Source organism: Arvicola amphibius, chromosome 14 (genome assembly GCF_903992535.2).
Source record: "Arvicola amphibius chromosome 14, mArvAmp1.2, whole genome shotgun sequence".
NCBI lineage: Eukaryota > Metazoa > Chordata > Mammalia > Rodentia > Cricetidae > Arvicola > Arvicola amphibius.
Genome location: NC_052060.1, coordinates 5007232 through 5030613, shown reverse-complemented (window position 1 = coordinate 5030613; position 23382 = coordinate 5007232). Strand labels below are relative to the sequence as shown.

General features: G+C 43.2%; 1 protein-coding gene across 1 annotated transcript; it reads right to left on the bottom strand.

Moving 5' to 3' along the window:
* Window positions 1-5999: 5999 nt before the first annotated feature.
* On the bottom strand, window positions 6000-10720 carry Rptn (repetin). The gene is given in 2 exon segments (XM_042054128.1): window positions 6000-9461; window positions 10583-10720. Coding segments are annotated over 2 exon segments (3600 nt in total).
* Between the last annotated feature and the right edge of the window lie 12662 nt (window positions 10721-23382).

Genomic DNA, 23382 nt, shown 5'->3' with positions numbered 1-23382 from the left:
ATATCTAGAGGCATCTGGAAGGGTCAGGTCAGAAAGAAAGAAAGTCTGGGCTAGGGAAGTGGGAGAATGGGAGACAAGAGTGGAGAAAAACTCAGAGTGAAAGAGTAGGACGATAGCAAGAGGCAGAGGGAGCGGGGAGAGAGAGAGAGAGAGAGAGAGAGAGAGAGAGAGAGAGAGACGATAGCAAGAGAGGGAATAGAAAGTGTGGGTTTGGACACATCATGTAGACTAGAAGGAGTGTGAGTGCCAGCCATGATAATCTAAGTCTGGGCAGAGGGAAGTTCTTTACTTCCTCCAACCATTATCACCTGGGACTCTGGCCATCCACGATCATTTAAATAGAGTCTAGAGCCTCAGTAGTTTACCCTGAGACAGTGCCTGGCAGGCCGAGATTACCTGACCCCCACACAAGAGCAGACCATTCAAAGGACTGTAAATAGAAACACCTGCCAGCACTTCACCAGGACACCCCTAGACAAATGCCAGCCAATCAGGGGTCCTGAACCTCAGAAACCCCTCACCCCCACCTTTACTACTATAAAAAACCCAATTCTAATTGAGCTCGGGGCTCTCCAGATATTGCAATACATTGGGCATGCGGAGAGACCAAGTTTGCAAACTTGATTAAAATAAAGGCTCTTTGCTTTTACATATGGGACTTGGTCTCCTTTGTTGGCTTTTGTGGGAACCCACGGATTTGGACATAAAAAGGAGGATGTGTAGATAGGGAGAGGCAAGATCCAGGATGCCAGCATGGACTTTGACAGGTATAACAGGTCTTTGTGATGTTAAGGGAGCCTGGAGGCCAGCATAGACTTTGATACATTGGCAGGCTTTAAAAGTAGCCATACACCCTTTCTGCTGGACAATGGGAAATAACTCCATTTGGCAGATGAGAACTGGTCTCACAAGTTCCTGAGCAATGCTGGCTTTTGTCTAACTGCCAGGAATCCTTTATAGTCCAGGTTGACCTTATTTCTGGATATTTGAATTTCCTGAGACCTAACAATTTCCTTTTAAGAATGAAAATGTTCCAGCACCGAGGTGGTAAAGTGGATGCAGGATCTCAGTCCTAACCAAGAGACTCTCTGTAATTGATATTCACTGGACATTGGTCCTCAATTATCACTGAATATACCAGCGATACTCCATTCAGGTCAGGTCCCATCCCCAGGAATACTTGGCTAAAGCAAAACGAATTCCATGGTGGTTTTGTTCATTTTGCTTTGGTATTGTTTTTGTCTTATTGATCTTTTACCTGTTTTAATTTTCACTTTTGTGGACTTCTGTTTGTTTCTTTCTTGCTTTTGGTTTTGTTTCTTTCTCTCTCCTCTTTTTGAGAGAAAGGGAGAGAACATAAAATAGGGTGGGGAGATCTGGAAGGAGTTGGGGAAGGGAAAATATAATCAATAGGTATTGCATGAAAAATATTTCTAGTAAAAAAAGAAAGTTGTTTTTGAGAGACTGTATTTGACATCGAGTACTCAATAACTGTTCCATTTAATCAGACTTCAGTTGAGTTACCAAGTCTTGTAATAACCAACAGGAGGAGAATTCACTTGGTTCTGTGCTCTCAAAAGAGCCTGAGGTATTTCCACCTCTAGCAACCTCCCAGATGAAGGGCATAATGGAAGCAACAGCACTGTACTTGTTCACACTGGCATCAGACAACAAAACATCTAAAGTGATCTGTGTACCTGGAAATTAACAGTGTGAAGATTTGTCATAGAGGGAAGACCAGGAAAAGCAAAATTTTGACAACCCTTTAGAGAGTTGAGCATCAGAAACTGTTGTATTTGAGCCCCCAGAGAAAAGATGGAGAGGGAGTATCTAAGACACAGGAAATGTTATTTTCCTAACCTGGGGTCTTGAGTTTGAAAGAGAGTGGGGTGATGGCTTCCTGGGTCTTGCGGAAATGAGGCGTGTTGGAGGTAGAGCACAGGATACAGAGAGAGGGGGGAGGCTGGGGTCCTGAGTAGTGGAGGGGATGTGGACGGATGAAAGCGATACTAACAGGGCATCAAAGACTGCATCACGGTCGAGGCAGAGTCATGATGCAATGGAGAGGGTCCATTCAGTTGAATTAGTAGCACGTACTTGTCAAATACTCTGAAGTCATCTAGATGATACAACGATATGAAGAATAAAGGACAGACCTTCCCTAGGAAAATAGAAGATAAATAAAGAAAAGAATCCAATTATAAATCACATTTGCAAACATTACCTTGATTTATTTTCAGCAACCGTGTGATATTTAATTCCATTTTATAAATGAGGAAACTAAGATTTGAAGAGAAAGTTTCTCTAAGGTCATAAACTTGGTAATGAAACCAGGCCTTCCGTTTACACAGATCTTTCCATTTCAGGTCCCACCTCTCCTTCCAGAGAAGCACAGCTGTGCTTCACAACGAAGCTCCACTGGTAAGTGACTTGTAGACCTTACACCTTGGCAGGAAGCAGATGCGTTTAAACTTAGCTTTGACACACCATGGGAAGCTCTGCTGATGGTAGAACCAGAGGTGCTACAGTCCGTGGAATGGGTGGGATTTTGGTGGGTGGAGATCAAGAAATCAGTTAAGTGAAGAGATTGTATAAACCAAGCTATACTGGAGAGCTGTCCAGTTGAGCTGGAGTCTAGGGACAGTGCAAACACTGGGTTGGAGTGGACAATAACCAGGCTTGGAAGGCTTTCGATCAACATAGTAACTATTGGGTGTGTATCATGGCAAGTTACCATTTGAGATGTAGGAGGTACAATAACAGCCAAGATAAAAATCTTTGTCCTCGTGAGCCTTTCTCCCAGTTGAATAGATAAACAGTAAATTAACATCATTAAAAAAAATAAAATACAAAAATGTGCTAAGAAGAAAAATGATGAGAAAGAAGTTAAGTGACAGAGGTTGGAGGGAGCCTCTCTTAGATTAAAGCCAGAGAAAGTTTCTCCCGGGGAGCGACACGAGGCAAGATCTGAATGAAATGAGAACTCAGACATACAACTATTAAGGGAAAGACTGTTCTGAACTAGAGAAATATCTGGCATGAAGGTTTCTGAGTGAGAGCCAATGTGTCTGCTAGATTCACAGGGAGAAAGGCCAGGGTGATTAGAAAACGGTAAGTTCAGAGGGAAGTGGTAAGCGATGGGGTCCTGCAAGGTCATCTTGCAGAAAGGGTTGGGGAGGACACTTGATTTTCTTCTCAGAGTAGCGGGAAAATCCTGAGAACTTTCAGTAGGGAATCACATGATACAGTCCTCAGTATGAAAGGAATGGGGAGGCTACACATTAGGAAACTGTTTTGGAGGGGGAGGATGATACCACTTGAGTGCTGGGAGTGGGGCTGAAAAGAGTGAGGAGTGGTTTGGGCTTCTTGTGTTTGGTGATAGAGGAAAGGGCTTCTTGATGCTTTGACTGGGAAGAGGAAGGATTCTAGTGAACTGTTCCTCTTAGGTGGTTGATTGGAGCAGGGAATGCCTCCCTGAACTCGGAGCCACCAAACGGCTCCAGTGCCTTTCATCTTGTTTCTCTCTCTCTCTGATTTAGAGAGCGTCTGCGAGGAAAGCTCCTCTTACTATCTAAAAACGGTGCCGTTTAGAAAGCGCCCGGCAGAAGAGCATGCCTATGTCTGAGGCTCAAATCCCTCTGCCATGATCACAAGCCTTGCTTAGCAGATTACTATACAAGGCCCAGTGTCATAAATACAAGAAAACCACCCTTGTAACAAGGAGGGGAGTGAGACAGTTTTCCTATAGGGAAAGTGTCTAAGCTATGGACTATATTCTCCGTGTGCTATGGCGAGGGTGTTGCTGTGGATTATAGTCTCCGTGTCCTCTGGCCAATGGCCTTCAGCATCCCTTCCTAGCTCCGCCTATATTTACTCAAGCTCCTTACAGTAGGAGTGCCAGATGTGCATTAGTATCTTTCCAAGCAGGAGTGTTGGAGTTAGGGAGGATGTAGGGCTGGCAGGACTTAATGGCCATCTCAGTGTGGCAGCAAATGAGTGGTAAGTGCAAAAAGTAACGGATGGTGGAGAAGAGAGACAAAAATTATGTGTAGATGAGCATAAAGGGGTGTGGTCGGTCGGCAATTGGAACTAACCAAATTAGCTTTATTATACAATACTCAGCTTTAATAAGAGGAGGAAAAGGGGAAAACTTACAAAGCCAGAGTTCCAGCAAAGCGCAGGAAACAAAGAGAGGGTGGGCCACATACCCGCAAGATTTTATAAGTAAATATTAGCCTAGGGGGGACACGCCTTACAAACAAGGTGATTGACTGGGCTTCCCCTTCATGAGCACTTAAGTTCATTTTGGCTATTTAGTATTTGTTTCTAACGATTTTTGTTCTAAGTGCTCAGAAACTCAGAGAACAAATAGAGTTGTTGTAGGTTTTTGTTGTTGTTGTTGTTGTTTTGTTTTTTTTGAGACCATGTCCCATTCTGTTTTCCATACTGGCCTGAAAAGTATTATGTAGGTCAGACTGGTCTAGGATTCACTGAGATCTTCCTGTCTCGGCCCTCTGAGAGTTATGAATACAAGGACAAAACGCCATGCTCAGCTTCTTAAAGATATTTTAGAAGATAAGAAATGAGGTCTTCAAAAATTTTAATTTTGCTTTATTTGTTTGAGTATTTTGCCCACATATATTATATGCATTGCATGTGGGCTTGTTTCTCTTCAGGTTAGAAAAGAGTTTCAGAACTGGAATTGGAGCTGGAACTGGAGTTATGGATGGTTATATGTAAATGGATGTTTCTATCTTACCTGCCAGTTCTCAAATTCAGAGGCTTATATTAATTACAAATGCTTGGCCAATAGCTCAGGCTTATGACTAACTAGCTCTTACATTTAAATAAACCCATTCTATTAATCTATGTTTTGCCATATAGCTTGTGACTTTACCTGTCCTCTAGCACATCTTGTTTTCCAGTGGCTGACTAACATCTCCACTTTCTCTTCCCTTCTTCCTCCCAGCATCCTCTTAGTCTGGTTTTCCCATCTAACTTTATGCTTTTCAGCTATTGGTCAGTCAACTTGTTTATTAAACCAATCACAGCGATAAATCTTCACAGTGTACAAAGGAAATATTCCACAGCAGTTATGAGCCAACACATGAGTGTAGGAACCAAACCCCTCAGAAACCTCTATAAGAATAGCAAGTGCTTTTAGCTGCTGGACTATCTTTCCAATCCTAAGAAATGAAGATTTATTCTTAGAAAATGCCCATAAGTGAAGGTCATATTTCCATATTGAAGAAGAAAAACGCCATCAATATCATTGCTCACCAAACATTTATTAAGTGTTTTGATATAATTTCATGATCTACACATGGTCTTTGTTGAAAAAGTTTCCAGAATTGATAACTTGGGCTACCAGGGATCTTCAAAGAGATGAAATATATTTTCTCTGTATGTAATGGATTAGTAGGGGTCAGTTCAGCTCTCATGACCCAGCAACAGAAGAACAGGAGCCTAGGCATCAGAGATGTTGGTATCAGTGATCTCTCTCTTTCCTTGAGGCTTCCCAGTGCTCTTCATCAAAGTCCAGACTATAATGCCTGGGGTTCCTGATATTTTCCTCATAGCAGCCAAAGCCCACCAAAGTCCAGAATCTCTTTCTTCAAATGTAATAGAAATCTTAAGTGTGCCTTTTCCCATTTTTAAACTTTAGGAAGAATGTTCTACCATTCAGCGATTCAATCAAGTATCACCTAAACTGAAAACAAACTAGGAATGATTTAAACCCACAAAGTGATCAAAATGAAGATTGATTAGTTCACCTAATTTACTTCACCCAACCAATAACCCTAGAATTGCTACTCAAGGAAGTGAAATTTCAAAAAGTAGGTACTATACCAGTCTTCAAAAGGATTCTAGTAGGCAGATAAAAAAGAGAAAGATGACATACAACTTCAGGTTTTTAAACAGAAACAAAGATGAACTGACATATAACTTTTTTCATTAGCTTCAAACTGCTTCACCTCTGGTACTCATGCAGCCCAGTACTAGTACATTGCTTGCTCTCGTATGTAGTCATAGAGGGGGCTGGGGGAATTAGCTGTTTTGGTAGGATGGTTTTCATATTGCTCTCTTATTTGGGACCTGCCACTACCATGGGTTGGAAAGAAATGTCTTCCCTGGGATCCTTGGCTCTGGTCATCTTCATTCATGTAACTTTTTTCTTTGTTGGGGAAGTTTCTAGATTGATCTTGGGATCCTTGATACCTTTCATTTTCTTCATGAGTTTGTCTATCCCATTGTTGATGATGCTTTTGATGTTTGTTTTTTCCTTGATGGTTTTGCTCATCTTCATGCTTTTGTCTACCGTGTTGATGATCTTGATTTTCTTCATGAGTTTGTCTGTGTTACCTTTTCTGGTTCTGCTCATCTACAGAGGTTTGCCTATCCTGTAGAAACAATGCCTGATGGCATTGTTCATCTCTGTGGGCTTGTCTGTTCTACATCTCATATATCCTTTCCTGCTCCTCAAAACTGTGTCCATCCCAACTTTGATGCCCTTCCTCTTCCCAATGGCCATCCTCGCTACTCTGTGATTGCCAGTCATACTCTTCATGGTGGTATGGCTCTTCTTGCTGTATCAGAGCTAAGAGTTTGTGCTTATTCTCCTCTTCAAGCTTCCATGCCTGGTGGTGGGTTTGCTGCTCCCTTCTATCCTGGAATCTCTGTCTCTGGGTTTGACTCACTTCTTCTCTTGAAGTCTGTTGACTTAGTTTTCCTGATCTTCCAGATTGTTCAACGTATGAGTCTCTTCTTGCTTTATCAGTTCCTTGGAAGGACCTGTTTTGCCCTTGGAGTTCAGTTTTCCCAATCTTTGACTGATCACAGTGAGAACTCTGGCTTTTACTGCTTGTCTGACCCTGGTGAGAACTCTGGCCTTGTCTGCCTGTCTGATCATACTGGAAACCCTGGCCTTGACTGTCTGTTCGATGCCAATGTGAACTCTGGTCTTGTCTGTCTGTCTGACCCTGGTGAGAACTCTGGTTTTGTCTGTCTATCTGACCCTGGTGAGAACTCTGGCCTTGTCTGCCTGTCTGATCATACTGGAAACCTTGGCCTTGACTATCTGTTCGATGCCAACGTGAACTCTGGTCTTGACTGTCTATCTGACCCTGATGAGAACTCTGGCCTTGTCTGCCTGTCTGATCATACTGGAAACCTTGGCCTTGACTGTCTGTTCGATGCCAACGTGAACTCTGGTCTTGTCTGTCTGTTTGACCCTGGAGAGAACTCTGGTTTTGTCTGTCTATCTGACCCTGGTGAGAACTCTGGCCTTGTCTGCCTGTCTGATCATACTGGAAACCTTGGCCTTGACTGTCTGTTCGATGCCAACGTGAACTCTGGTCTTGTTTGTCTGTTTGACCCTGGTGAGAACTCTGGCTTTGTCTGTCTATCTGACCCTGGTGAGAACTCTGGCCTTGTCTGCCTGTCTGATCATACTGGAAACCTTGGCCTTGACTGTCTGTTCGATGCCAACGTGAACTCTGGTCTTGTCTGTCTGTTTGACCCTGGTGAGAACTCTGGCTTTGTCTGTCTATCTGACCCTGGTGAGAACTCTGGCCTTGTCTGCCTGTCTGATCATACTGGAAACCTTGGCCTTGACTGTCTGTTCGATGCCAACGTGAACTCTGGTCTTGTCTGTCTGTTTGACCCTGGTGAGAACTCTGGCTTTGTCTGTCTATCTGACCCTGGTGAGAACTCTGGCCTTGTCTGCCTGTCTGATCATACTGGAAACCTTGGCCTTGACTGTCTGTTCGATGCCAACGTGAACTCTGGTCTTGTCTGTCTGTCTGACCCTGGTGAGAACTCTGGCCTTGTCTGCCTGTCTGATCATACTGGAAACCCTGGCCTTGACTGTCTGTTCGATGCCAACGTGAACTCTGGTCTTGTTTGTCTGTCTGACCCTGGTGAGAACTCTGGTTTTGTCTGTCTATCTGACCCTGGTGAGAACTCTGGCCTTGTCTGCCTGTCTGATCATACTGGAAACCCTGGCCTTGACTGTCTGTTCGATGCCAACGTGAACTCTGGTCTTGTCTGTCTGTCTGACCCTGGTGAGAACTCTGGCCTTGTCTGCCTGTCTGATCATACTGGAAACCTTGGCCTTGACTGTCTGTTCGATGCCAACGTGAACTCTGGTCTTGTCTGTCTGTCTGACCCTGGTGAGAACTCTGGCCTTGTCTGCCTGTCTGATCATACTGGAAACCCTGGCCTTGACTGTCTGTTCGATGCCAACGTGAACTCTGGTCTTGTTTGTCTGTCTGACCCTGGTGAGAACTCTGGTTTTGTCTGTCTATCTGACCCTGGTGAGAACTCTGGCCTTGTCTGCCTATCTGATCATACTGGAAACCCTGGCCTTGACTGTCTGTTCGATGCCAACGTGAACTCTGGTCTTGTCTGTCTGTCTGACCCTGGTGAGAACTCTGGCCTTGTCTGCCTGTCTGATCATACTGGAAACCTTGGCCTTGACTGTCTGTTCGATGCCAACGTGAACTCTGGTCTTGTCTGTCTATCTGATCCTGGTGAGAACTCTGGCCTTTAATGCCTGTCTGACCCTTGTGAGAACTCTGGCCTTTAATGCCTGTCTGACTCTGGTGAGAACTCTGGCCTTTATTGCCTGTCTGACCCTGGTGAGAACTCTGGCTTTTAATGCCTGTCTGACTCTGATGAGAAGTCTGGCCTTTAATGCCTATCTGACTCTGGTGAGAACTCTGGCCTTTAATGCCTGTCTGACCATAATGAAAATTCTGGCCTTTGCTCTGACCTTGTCCATCTGTCTGACCATGTTGGAACTTATGTTCTTGTTTGTCTGACTGACCATAGCGAGAATTCTGGGCTTGTCTGTCTGTCTGCCTGTTGCCTGATTTCTGATACTGCTTTCCATATTGTTCATAAGAACCAGCTTCTTGTTGACTGGTTTGACTAGAGTAAGAATCTTGTCGGAGTCTTCCAGACTGGCCATGGCTGCTTTGTCGTCCAAATGTTTTAGACTGGCCATAATGAGAAACCTGAGCTGGGATCTCAGGCTGATTTAAGGCAAAGATATATCCTTGACTTTTGGGTTGGTCGTTGCTGGATTTATGACTCAGTCTTTGATCAGGGCTAGAGTGCTGATCGTCTGTCTCAGACTGATCAGAGCTATAATCTGTATCTTGTCTCTCTGACTGACCCTGGTGGGAGTCCTTATCTTGTTGGACATTCTGACTTTGTCCTTCAGACTGCCTAGGCTGTCTGCCTGTGTTTTCAGAAAACTTATGGCTCTGTGTTCTTTTCTGACCCTGTTCTTTCTGGGAGGAAGTTCTACCTCCACATGACTTACTATCTAGTTTACGATGGCAAGCTTGGACCAATTGGAACACCAACAAGAGGTATTCACGAAAATCAACATATCCATTTCTGTCTCGGTCCAAGTGTTCCAGAATGGTTTCCACAGTCTCTGGGTCATTTGGTCTCTGTAAGAAAAACAGGAAAAAAACCCCCAAATGTCCTTTTATGGATGCTGGATTATACATCAGTCTCAATGCCCCAATCCACTCCCAAACAGGTTTTCCCTTTCTTTCTTCCTTTCTTTCTTTCTTTCTTTCTTTCTTTCTTTCTTTCTTTCTTTCTTTCTTTCTTTCTTTCTCTTTCTTCCTTCCTTCCTTCCTTCCTTCCTTCCTTCCTTCCTTTCTTTCTCTTTCTTTCTTTTGTTCTTTCTTTTCCTCCCTCCTTCCCTCTCTCCCTCCCTTCTTCCCTCCCCCCTTCCTTCCTTCCTTCCTTCTTTCCTTCCTTCTTTCTGAGAAACTATTATTGTTAAGTGGCTTGTTCTGGTTCTAATCTTTGATTGGTTTATTTTCTGAACTTCATCCCTTAATGAACCAATGGGGGTTATGACCAGGGAACAGACAACTATATTAATTGCAAATTTGAATCATTTGAGAAAGTTATTATCTTTTTTTTCTTTTTGGTTTTTCAAGACAGAGTTTCTCTGTAGCTTTGGAGCCTGTCATAAAACTACCTTTTGTAGACCAGGCTGGTCTTAAACTCACAGAGATCTGCCTGCCTCTGTGTCCTGAGTGCTGGGATTAAAGTTGTGCACCACCACCATCCGGCTAAATTATTATCTTTTTACATAGTACAGCCTGCCTGTTTATATACCTCTTTCTCGCTACACTGTGACACTCTCAATGGAAAAGAAGTTAGTTTTCTTTGTGTTTGTATCCTCAGAGTCTAGGATTGTGCCAGCATGGAGTAGGCACTCAATGAATCTTTAATGAATTAATGGACAAATGTATGAGATAGTGTGTGTACAGAATTACATATAGAAAATATGAATAGCAATTTTTTTAAAAAAGTTATTCTCCATTACTTAGAAGTTGTTCTGTGTTTTGTTCACATACAAAGAAGGGTGTGTGTGTGTGTGTGTGTGTGTGTGTGTGTGAACTACTGAGAAGCTGTTTGAATTAGAAGGTGCTTACCAGTACATTACTGGTGGAGAATGACTAAATAAAACAAAATATTAATAAGATATCCTGGATGCAGACATAAGAGTCATGCATCCCACTCCACAGGATCAAGAGTCTGAGTATCTTACCCGAAGGATGTCTCCAAACTCAGTGAGAAGCAGCTGCTTCAACTCCATCTTGCTCAATGAAGCGCATTCCCCATGGTGTTCAGCATATTTCTGGAATACCTTACTCACATTGAGTATGCTGCTAAGAAGTTCAGGCATTCTGGCAAACACAGGTGAATCTTAGAAGAAGGAGAAGAAGAAGAAGAAGAAGAAGAAGAAGAAGAAGAAGAAGAAGAAGAAGAAGAAGAAGAAGAAGAAGAAGAAGGAGAAGAAGAAGAAGAAAAAGAAAGAAAGAAAGGGTTTTGTTTTATTCTTGGGATGAAGACACGGAGTCAACATTTCCAGGGATTAGTTTCTTGGATTTGGGAAGGAGGTTTAAACAACCACAGAGTCCCTTTTTAGCCGTAATTTTAGGCTAGTCATTACGTGATCAACAATGAGGCTCCAAATACCGTACACTATCATGACAGTGATTTAAAAAGGGTTTCTTTGCTAGAAAGAGGCAAATGCTTAAGAGATTATACATGTGTAGTCGATATATACATGCCTTAGTTTCTACTCTGGGTAGGAGTTTCTTGACTGAGATTCTCACGTGAGAACAAAAATAAAGGACAGCCCAAGGGGGTGGGCAGAGGTCAGCATAGTGTGTGTAGTTTCCTGCCACAGTAAAGCATGCCATTGAAGAGTTTCTGTCTTCTAAAGAGTCGCCTTTACTCAAGGAAGAAGGTAAAGTATCTCTTTCAGTGGTCCAAGAAGTCTTTCTGAGAGGTTCATTTCTAGAAAATTCTTTTACCTGTTTATTAAATGTAATCAGTAAATGGGAAAAATGTACAGAGATAAACAGCAAGTGGACACACTGTACACAGGACAAGCAGTGCATAGTCAGATAGGTCAGCACTGGCTGTGCTGGGCAGCAGGGTCTTCTGCTCTCTGTATGCCAATATTCCTTCTTGTGGTACAAAAATTCTAGTACCTATGTTCATAGGCTTCTGAAAATGAAACCCCAACTGCAAAACATAGGCATGCAACAATGCCTATACACGTAAATGACAAATAACAGATTTCATGGGACAAGCTGAGTCTTTTGTGACCACTTCTTATAGCGAAACTGAACATTGCTGAGTCCCCATGGCCCAGAGTCTGGTCTAACTTGCACTATGGAAAAGCCAGCGATCGGCATCCAGACTTCCAGTTTGGGGATCTGTAGGGCCCACATCTCACAGACTTACAGGTAGGCCATTCTAGCATCCACCACAGTCTAAAACAGAGCCCTGAGAAGAAAGCAGAAAGATGCCCAAGAGTATCACCGGCAGGACCCGTCTCTGCCAACCACACTTGTGGATTCTGCTGTTGCTCCAGCATGCATGCCTTACCTGCTTGAGGAAGAGTGAGCAGAAGATTCGGGAGCCAGGGAGGATGGTAGAGACTTGAAAATCCATCCTATTTATAGGGTTTTTAATTATCCTACCAAGTCATCCTGGGAGACACCCATTCTGTGGTAGGGCCTGAATCATTCTGGGCTCAACCCAGCTCAGCCCAGTTCAATCCAGCTCGACCTCTCCCTCTGCAAACCGTTCGGTTGATTTACTTCCCGCATTTGCTCATGAACCTGTTTGTCACTGTCGTAGGTGACACTTTTCAAGTCTCAGCCCCACTTAATTAAGGGAGTGTGTGTGCTGCATGTTGTGTGGACTGAAAAGACAGAGGTTCCAGCCGAATCGATCCTTAGAAATCGTTACTTGCCAAGGCCAAATGGGGGTAGGGGTAGACAACAGTTATACCATACCAAAGAAAGATGTTTATATGTTCTACTACAAAATCCCAGTTAAGTAGAGATTAGGGACTCTATACATTGGTCAGGATATAATTCTTGGAAAATATGTCTTAAACTTATATTTTGCTTGTAAAATATGTCTTACTGACCTATTTTTAATGGCTATTCTTTTCTGCAGGCTAGTAGAAGTAGTTGTACATTAATTTTAGAGACATATTGGGTGGCAGGTGATGAGTGCTTTTTTGTTGTTGTTGTTTTGTTTTTTGTTTTATTCGAGACAGAGTTTCTCTGTGTAACTATGGCCGTCCTGGAACTCATTCTGTGGACCAGGCTGGCCTCAAACTAGGAGATCCACCTGCCTCTGCCTCCTGAGTGCTGGGTGGGATTCAAGATGTGTGTACCAGTGCCCAGCATGACACTTGAGTTTTTCTGTCTTACTAAAAGGTTGGAGTTGGGGTACCACCTGGAAGTTGATGATTTCTGTGACATAGAGATATTGCTTATGACCCAGGCCTCCACTTATTTTCCATCTCCCTAACACCTGTGACACATCGGCACAGTGTCTTCTCATAGAGAGCCTTAGTAAATCTTCAAGGATTAAGTGAATTGTTGAATTGTGAGACACATTGGAGAATCTTGTGTAAGGAACAAAGAGTTTGAGAGTCACCTGCATTTCTGCTTTGTCTCACAGGTGCCACTGTATATAATTACATATGGAATATATAATCATATTGAATAATTGATTATATGATTATACAATTAGTTGCATAATTGATTATGTAATTAGTCTCCCAGTCAGTTACTTGTCATGACACTTGCTATTATTTGCTATGTCTCTAAGATTTTGCAAAGGAATCATAAAAGTTCAGAAAGATTTTTAGTCTAATTGGACTAAAGAAGCCTCACACAGAAAAGATTTGGAAAGACCATTGTAGGACTTGCTAAGTGTACAATAATTAGAAAGTCGAGGTGGAATCCTCTGGGCCAGACCTGGGTTTCCCTCAGCTCTAGTTTTGTAAGCAAAGTTTATGTTGTTCTTTGAAACACTCAGGTAGGAAGAGAAGGGGAGAAAGCAAAGGCCAAAGTTGCATAGCTGAGAACTCCCACACGGCTTGAATTAGCATGGGTTCCCTTGTCTGGGAAGGCAGAGAGTTATCACTGCCTTCCCAGCGGTAGAGGTAGAGATTGTGGGAGCTGAAAGGAAGCTTAGCCTTAGCTTCTTAACTTATAGAAGAGGAAATTGCAGTTTCTAGTTATCCTGAGTGACCTGCTGAAGGACTCACAAGGCTGGCAGAAGCCCGGCCTAATGCTCATATTTACCTTCCCAGCAGAGTATGCTTTTCTCCTCCCTCTCCCCTCCCTTCTTCCACTTCTCTTCTCTCCTCTCCTGCCCTCTCCTGCCCTCCCCTTCCCTCTCCTCTCTTCTCCCTTCTTTTTCCTTCATTTCTTTATTTCTATCTCTCTTTTCTGAGATATGATCTACTGTGTAGACTTCAGACTCATGACAATCATCCTGTGTCAGCCACACAGCTTTTAGAACTACAGGTGTATTACTACACCTGGTTATGTGCACTGTTTAGAACTACAGGTGTATTACTACACCTGGTTATGTGCACTGTTTAGAACTACAGGTGTATTACTACACCTGGTTATGTGCACTGTTTTGCATTCTATAGAAGATGTCTAGGGCCCAATTTAAGGGTTTATTTTAATGATAAATGTTAATTGAGTGTTTTGTTGCTTTTGCTGTCAGCATTGTTTTGGGGGAGATTTTAAGTTCCTTGCAGTGTGTGACTAGTTGTCTCAGTTAGTCTGGAACCGAGGAACTTCCCGAGATTAGACACGAGTGCTAAAAGTGGAAGTGCCCAGACAGCTGGGATACACAGATCACTGTCGTTTGCTGTGAATGGATGGACCTGAAGGAGGAATGTTGGAACAGGGAGGCCAGATAGGAATCTGTAATGTGGCTGTGGTGAGAAGCTAGTGTAGGAGGGGTGACATGGGAAGAAAAGATGGGGCCTTTGAACAGATTTGGTGAGTGGAAAGGGAAGTGGGGATGTCAGGAATCATCCCACAGATTCAACCTAGGTGACTAAAAGGACCATACTATAATGAAGGAATGTCACTTCTGAATGGGGCTGGTGGAACCCAGACCAAGAGCCTCCACTGGCATTCCCCAGGTCTCTGCCCTTTGAAGGCTGCTGTCCTGCCTTTATAACTGATCTCGCCATATTGTCCTGAGCTGATAACTGGCTAGTGCTGAGACTCTTTGCTTTTGCGTCTATGTTTAGTAGCCTGCATTTCATTTCTCTTCTCACTTATTAGGATGGAAGACCTCAAGGCAGCAGGCTAATCCTAGAGGTGAATAGGGCATCTAGGATAGGAAGTGAAGAAAACAGATATCGCCATAGAGAAAGTATTACTGTGCGAAGTTCCTGGGATGTGTGGCAGGTGGGATTTTTCTGGTGCGAGGTGCTGAACAGGAAGTGCTCTCTGTTTGATGCTGCCGCAGAATTACCGCTCTCACAAGTAGGATCTTCAGTGCGTGAATTCACTTAACACTTAAGCTCTCTAGCATGGTCAAAATCTCCCAGTCAGATATTCACTGGATACTTGTGAGCACATGGAAGGCTGTTTTGTAGGCTCAGGGTGAAAACATAATTCCTGTTCTTTGTTTATGAGTGGGTAGCTGTGTCTCTCCGTGTGTGAACAGATATGATTACTAGCTCTCAGCGTCGGTTGTCTTCCCAGGTGTCCCTTACCTTTATCTTGCTGTTGTTTGTTTTTGTTTTTGTTTTTGTTTTTTTTTGATACAAGGTTTCTCTATAGCTTTGGAACTGGTCCTGGAACTTACTCTGTAGAACAGACTAGCCTCTAACTTACAGAGATCTGCCTGCCTCTGCTTCCTGAGTGCTGGAGTTTAAAGGCATGTGCCACCACTGCCCGGCTCCCCCACCTTACTGTTTTAAGACAAAGTCTCTCACTGAACCAGAGTTCATATATTTCTTTTTTTGTTACAGGATTTCTTGGCTGTCCTCGAATTCAGCTTGTAGACCAGGCCGGCCTCAAACTCACAGAGAGCTCCTGAGTGTTAGGGCTAAAGGAGTATGCAACCACACCCAAGGCACTCACCATTTTTGCTAGACTTGCTGACCAGCAGGCCCCAGGGCTTGGCCCTGTCTGCCTCCCCAGCACTGGGGTTATAGACATATGCTGCCGTGCTAGATTTTGGCATGGTTGCTGAAGATCCAAAGTCAGACCCTCATGCTTGTGTGGCTAGCACTTTGTTAACCAAACAATCTCCTTGGCCTGCCCAGTTTTCATTTTCAAAGCCTTTAGTTTGTTGCTGGAGAGATGGCACAGCACTTAGGAGCACCTGATGCTCTTGAAGAGGACTGAGTTCAGCTCTCAGCACCATATGGTAGCTCACAACTCTCTGTAGTCGTGACTACAGTTCCAAGGGATCTGATGTCCTCTTTTGGCCCCGTGTGCACCAGACATGCATCTGGTACACAGGCCCATACAGGCAAAAACACTCATACACATAAATCATTTAAAAAAAAAAACCAAATCTTTTAACCCCACTAGGCAGTAAAATACATAGGAAGAAAGGTAGGTTTGGAGAGTTAGAAATAATTAAATTTTCATGTCTATAATGTTAGTGGTAGGGAGGCTACAGCAGGAAGATCACAAATTTGATGACAAACTAGGCTCCATAGTAAGATTCTTATCTCAAACAAGCAAACAGCGTGTTTGCCCCTCACTGATAGAATTGTGGGATATTCTGGGTAACATTGGGCAGATGGACTTTGTAGAAGGTGTGAACTTTCATTTGGAAGCAACTTTCTGCAATTCTGTGATTCCAATCTAAGGACTGGCAGGGACTTTAGTTTGTATTAACTCTGATTTATCACAGTTTGATGAAGGCTGTCTCTTCCTCAAAGGAAAATGGAGTCGGCAGTCATGGCTGCCCTGCTATCTTATCAGAACCTATAAATTCCATGAAGACCTACCCCATTTTGCTTATGATTTCTCCGTGTATTTTGATGCTCAATGTTAGAAGGCTTTGAAAGTACCAGCTATTGTAGTCTCCCATACTAGCCTCAGATAAGCTTTTCAATATATGTTATTTTGCTAGACTGCAAAATAAGACACGGAGGAGGGAATATTATCTTCATTTTCTAAACAAGGGAACTAAGGGCGTGAGAAGATAAATCATGTGTTCAGGGTTGTGCTGCTTGCTACTAGCTAAGGTTTGATCTATGTCTTCCTCATTCCAAAGCCCTTCTTCCCAGACCTGTTTTGCTTCCCATTCCTCCGGGAAAGAAAGAGTTTCCCACACAGACTAAAGTGAGAAGAACAAAATACCTCACTAAAAATGTCCTGTGAGGACGTCTAGCATGAAACGAGAATTTCCTTAGCAAATCCAACTCATCTATTATTTCCATTGTTCCTCCAGGGCCGAAAAATAGTTTCAACACTGCAAGTCCCTGCATTCTCCTTAGAGAGACAAACAGACAATTACGTATAGGACTCTCCATGGGAAACACAACCCGCTGCGTTGGCAGTGCTGAGGACTGCACGCTTGTGGAGGTCAGAGACAACTTACGGAGTCTCTCCTCTCCTTCCACCTTTTCGCGGACTCTGTGGATGGAGCGCAGGTCACCAGGTTTACATTGTCAGGTGGCAAGTGTCTTAACTGGATAAGCCATCCCATCATTCCCCTGTTGGATTCTCAACCCTGTTGCAAGCCTTTGATGTTCATTTACCTTAGATGAAGATATGCCTGCTGGGACTGACAGAAATGAGTTTGAGTTAATAGATTTTTCAAGAAGATTCTTTGCTGTCTTTTGGCCAAATCATCAGAGATGACTATCACACAACTCTCAGACTCCCTTCTTCTGATGAAATGCTGGGTGGAGCTTTAGTGAGATAAAGCCCCCTGAATCCCAAGGACGGCTGTTTGGATTCGAGGGAAGGCTCCTGCCCAGTGCTAGTTAGGCATGTCAAAATGACCACCCTCCAGAGAGCAGTGGGGCTAATTAATAGACACAAAACTCTTTTGAGATGTCTTGATATTCAAAGGTCATTTATTATCTTTGACATAAATAAATTGCCATTTTAAGTCTTCTTTTCAGTGAGCTACCTTTCTAATTATAGGTCATTTCCCTAAATGACATCTGTAGGAGGCAGTGGGTTTTTAGGCAATGCTGGCCTTAGCGATATCTTAGCTGTGTCAGAAAGTGTGTTCTTAGCCAAAAGGGGAAGCCTGCAGGTCCTGGGGTACAGTGTTTCAAGATCCTTACCGCAGCAAGTATCTGTGCCTCTCATACTCGTGGACTCTAAGCGCCATCTCTCTCCTCCCCAGTACCTCACGCTCTGTCATACCCCCAGTTGAAATGTGATCGTAAGCATCTGAAGCTGTTGCTGAGCTTGACCTACGGAATTTTTAATTCCTAAAAATATGGCTAATAATGCTACAGATCCAAATAGATGTCTTTAAGGTGGCGACATTTAGATCTTTCTAATTAGGTTTCTGGTGTGTTTTGTTTATTTGTTTCTTTTTGGTGCTGTTGACCCTGTAGCCCAGGCTATGAGAGAATACAGTATACAACACGGGTGGCTTAGAACTCATGGCAATTCTGTTTTTGTTTTTGGGGATTCTAAAGACAGGTTCTCACTGTTAAACAAACTTGCTTGGATCCTCGTATATAGGCCAGGCTGGCCTTGGATTAGCAATAATTCTCTGATTTTGCCTCTAAACCCGAGAATACAGTACTGGATCACTATATCTAGCCCGGTTTCTTTTTCCTAATGGTCTTACTTGAAGTTTATAATGCTGATTAATGCCTGTAATCCTTACACTTGGAAGGCTGGGGCAGGAAGGCTGCTGAGAGTTTGAAACCAGCCCCAGTTGCATAATGAGACAGCTTAAAAAGAAAAGCTCTGAGATAATTTATATACCATACGAGTCACCACTGAAAGTGTGCAGCTCAACACCTAGTAGTCTTGTCCAGCTATTACCATAATCTAATTTTAGGATACTTTTAGAAAAGATTTTAATTGGAAATTATATGCCTGTGTGTTTGGGTATGTACACATGAGGGCGGGTGTTCCTGGGGACCAGCAGAGGAAGCTGAAAGCGTTGGAGCTGGGATTGTGAGCTACTTAACATGGGTGCCTGGACCTGAGCTCTAGTCCTTTACAAGAACAGTTTGCACACTTAGCCAGTCCGTAACTTTAGAATATTTTTGTAACCAAAAAGAAATCCTGTGCCCAATCACTATTTATCTCTTCTTCTTTACCCCATTCCTGAGAGTTGCTAACACTTTGGGTCTCTCTAGGTTTGCTTATTCCGATCCTTTCACTTAGCATAATGTTTTCAAAGTTTGTTTATTTTGTAGCATGAATAACTAATTCACTTCTATGTTCAAGGAAATACTTCTAGGATATGAATGAACCACACTGTTTATCCACCCATCTTTTGATTGACATTTGGGATGGCTCAACTTTTGAACTCTTATGCACAATGATGCCATGAATAATCAGCTATTTTTGTGTGTTTTTGTTCTATGTTTTTGTTATTTTTCTTCATCTAGGCGTGGAGTTGCTGGGTCATATGGGAAATCTATATGTTTCTTTTTGAATAAAGGCCAAGTGTTTAGAGTTGTCTTAAGATGAGAAGGGATGGTTGTTTTAAATGCCCTGACTTGAGGATGACAACAGGCAAAACCTGCCCAGTTGAGCAGTCTAGAGGCAGAGCAAAGGTCAGGGATGGGGAGCCACCTCTGTTGTTCTGTGCCTCCCAGGGTCTTGCACAACTTAGAGCTCAGCAGCTACCAAAGCACTTTCTGGTAATAGGCACCTGATAAAGATTTGTTGATCAAAGGAATGCATATACCCCAAGGTAAAGTCAGAGTGGAGGAAGCTGGGTAGGGGAAAACAAGCTTTGCAATCTGTGAAGTTTTCATTGTAGTTTAGGTCTTATTAGGGTTTCACTTGATGAGTGTTTTCTTTGCTCCCCCGAACTTCTGCTGTCAGCCGTATTTGAATGAACACGGGTATATGATGTGCGGAAGGAAGCCTGTGTGCTCCCATTTGCTGCTGGAGGTGAAGCAGTTAGATATTCTGTTTTCCCCATAACCTTTCCTTGCTCAAAACCCTAGTACACCAAAGAGCTCGTAGCTCAAAAATTTGAAGGTTTCTTCCCTCAAGGCTCTGACTCATGGTGAATGTGGAAAAGACACCATTATGGTTCAATTGTCCTCGTGTATAAACTGAGGGAAGGGGTTGAATTAACAACTGGAGGAACCTTTGAATGCTGGTATTCTGTGTAAACTTCACTCTTCCTCCTCCTCCTTACTCAGCACAGGTTCTCAGTGTTGTTTGTTACGATGGTTGTTGTATAGGTAGCTACACATCTTGCTGTCTGCATCTTCTTTTCCAACATATTTCTCGTACTATCATATTTTCTCTTCTCAAGATGAATTTTTATTTTAATTTAAATATACTGAATTGAATCTTTGAGAATTTCATACGTGCGTCAATGTGTTTTGAGCACATTCACTCCCCTTTTGTGTTTCTAATGCTCCACTTCCCCAAGGTTGCTATTTTCTCTAAGAACAAAAGGAATTAGTATTCTACAGAAGTCCAAAAGACAAAATTATTTTTCTTTTCTTTTTTTGGATTATTGAGACAGGTTTGAGACAGGGTTTCTCTGTGTAGCCTTGACTGTCCTGAAACTCAGTTTGTAGACCAGCCTGGCCTTGAACTCGGAGATCCACCTACCTCTGCCTCTGGTGTGCTGGAATTAAAGGTGTGTGTGCCATCACTGCCCAGCAAGTACAAAATTCTTAATAAACTATTTAAGACCTTTATGGTAAATGAATCTTTTCAATTTTAGGTTTTCTTACTTTTTTCTTTCTTTCTCCCTTTTTCTTTCCTTTTTTTTTAAATATAGATTTTCATTGTTACACCGGAGGGCCTTGACTTCACAATTCTCCTCCCTTAGTGCTGGGGTTCCAGGTGTGAACCACTACATCCAGCTTCTTTCTTTCTATTTTTTTTCACACTGCATCTTCCTCTTGGAACTTATTCTTTCTACATTTATCTATAAAGATTCTACTCACTTGAGTTATCTTTTCTATAAAACATTTCTTTCTTTTTTTAAAAAAAGATTTATTTATTATGTATACAACATTCTGTCTCCATGTATGCCCACATGCCAGAGGAGGGCACCAGATCTCATTACAGATGGTTGTGAGCCATCATGTGGTTGCTGGGAATTGAACTGAGGACCTCTGGAAGAGCAGCCAGAGCTCTTAACCACTGAGCCATCTCTCCAGCCCTCTATAAAACATTTCCAAGTCTACTTCATTAGACATCTTCTATGCCTGCCCTCTCACCATTTTCTTGTTTGAACCCTGTGGATGACTATACCCAGTCTCAGTATCACCAGAATCTGAGCTATGGGAAAGAGAAGATTTGTCTTAATTTCTCTCTCTATCTCCTACAAGTTCTGTCCTCTACAAGACAGACTTTGTTAGCAGAAGCTGCGGTGGCTTTCTCTAGCTCATGTGCTGTGGGTAGATAATAAAGCATACGCTAAGCTCCTGTGTCCTGTGTGTAATTCTTACTTCTGAAATAGGTGATGAATTATCTGAGGACAGAGACTTCCGTGTCCCCTTCTTTGTGTTCCCCTATGACCCTGCCACAGTACTGGGTCCCCTTAGCGATGGACTGAACTGGGTGATTGCCTACCTCTTCAAGTCTATACACACTCAGTTCTCATTTAAGATTCAGTCTGTTTGTAAGTTTTTGACTCTTGTGACATAGGGACAACATGAGGACAGGAAGGTGGGGTTGTTGGACCACAGTAATGTCAAAAGGTCCAGGGAATGGTAACCGGCATGAAGACGTTACACACAGAAGGGACTGAGGAACCCTATTTGTTCCATAGCTAGAACTATATGTCAAGTCTCTCAGGGTCAACTGGGAGGCCATTCCTGAGGTGTATTAGGAGGCTCAGAGGAATCACTTACAGGTGGCTGGTTCATCTGTGATGTGTGTAAGGTAGTCTGGCGTAGGCAAGCTGAAGTCAGTGCTGGGTGAGAATCAAACCCACAGAGCAGTGGTTCTCAGTCTTCCCAATGCTGCGACCCTTTACTACAGACCCTCGTGTTGTAGTGACCCCCAACACAAAATTATTTTCACTGATACTTCTTAACTGCCATTTTGCTACTGATATAAATATCTGTGTTTTCTAATGGTCCTACGTGACCCCCAAAGAGGTTGAGAACTGTGATCATAGACCCTCCAGAGTTCCTCTTGCTCTGCTTCAGATGCAAGCAGGTTGATGGTCAAGCCAATCCTCGGCAAGTATACATTCTATGGCTTCCAGAAGAGTTGATGTTTACTATTCCACACTCCTGCCCACGTCTCATCTCTCTGCCAAATCCAGGGTCCCAAGAGATCACAGAGAGAAAAACAGGTGGACAGGCAGCACATACCTGTTAATCTATTGCTCCAGCACTTGTGGGTAGGGATATGGGGCAGGAAGAAGGTGAGGAGTTCAAGGCCAGCCTGGGCTACAGAGTGAGTTCAAGGTCAGCTTAAACTAAAATAATAAGACTCTGCCAGGAAAAGAAGAAAAGGGAAAAAGAAAATAAGAGAAAAGTAGTGAGTACCAGGAGCAAGCCATTTGCAAACTTGGCTTGGCTGTGTAAGGAGAATGATCTGGAGTTTTTGCCAACAAAGTTCAGCCCGTGGATTAGAGGTCAGAAGCCACTGGGGTTGGCCTAAGGGCTTTGATGGATTCTCTGTAACTTGTTGCCTGGTCCCATAAATAAGGTCAACTAATGCTCTAGTGATGCACCTATGGTCAGGTCCACCTAACACACTCTTGGCTCAGGTAGAAGAGTGGGGCCAGGGCCAGGAAGAGCTCTCTTCATTTTCCTTCACTGGTTCAGCCGTTTATTTGTTCATTTATCCTTTTGTCAAAATGTTTAGTGAGGAAGTCATTCCTGTCAGGGGGAGAGAGGATTCTGGGAAGAAGTTTTTGGAGAGCTGAGGGTCATAGTTGGAATAAAAGTGGAATCTCACCACTCTGCTTCTTCCCCTATAGTGGGACAAGCCCGAACCAGCCCCTCCCCCTGCTCCTAATGCCAACCCTCCCACAGCCGCAGATCCCTTTGTGTGTCTCAGCTATGACTTGTCTTAATTACCACACTCCTCTGCCATGAGAGCCCTGCCTACGCATAACCTTTAAACCCCAGCTCCCTTGTTGTGGTTATAAAAGATGCACGTGGCCACAGTTACCCTGCAGGAAAAGAATCATGTTTCTTACACCTTCCTGTAGAAGGAGCAGGGGGAAGTTGGCTACAGTTCAGAGCTTAGTGGGGATGAGGGAGTAACCGGCAGTAGAGAAGAAGGATTTTGTCTTGACATGTTTACAGGGCTGGAGCAACCCAGCAGGAGTCTGTCTGCCTCTGTGTGTACCTGCCTCCATTTCTCTGAGCAGCATGGCAGTCTGCTCATGGTGGCATCAACAGGAGTTCGGAGCCTGACCCTGCACCGTAAGATCTGTGTATGAAAATGAGTGTATGAAGGTTGAGCTGCGGCTTGGAAGGACCAGAACTCTATACCTTAAGTGCTGTAGGCTTCATTCAGTAGCTTTTTTATCCCTGACAAAGAAATTTAATCTAGTAAAAAGAAAAAGAAGACTTTTTTTTTCCCACAAGATCATTTAGTATTACACAAAAAGTCAACACTAAAACTACAGTTAGACTCCAGCTTGCTTACAATGGATGTGACTAGTGCATGCTTGATTCTCAGTATTCAGTGGGGGCAGAATGATTGTGAATTTAAGGATGGCCTGGGATGTCTTAAGCAAATCTACATTATCCAACACAGGTGTGTTTTCCTGGGAGTCACACACTATTCTGTAGTCACATTTAATAATCTAATCCAACGTAGAGAGGAGATGTACCTGAGGGACAGGCAGGCATGAATCGACACCTCAGGTTCCTCGGATTGTTGCAGGGTCCTA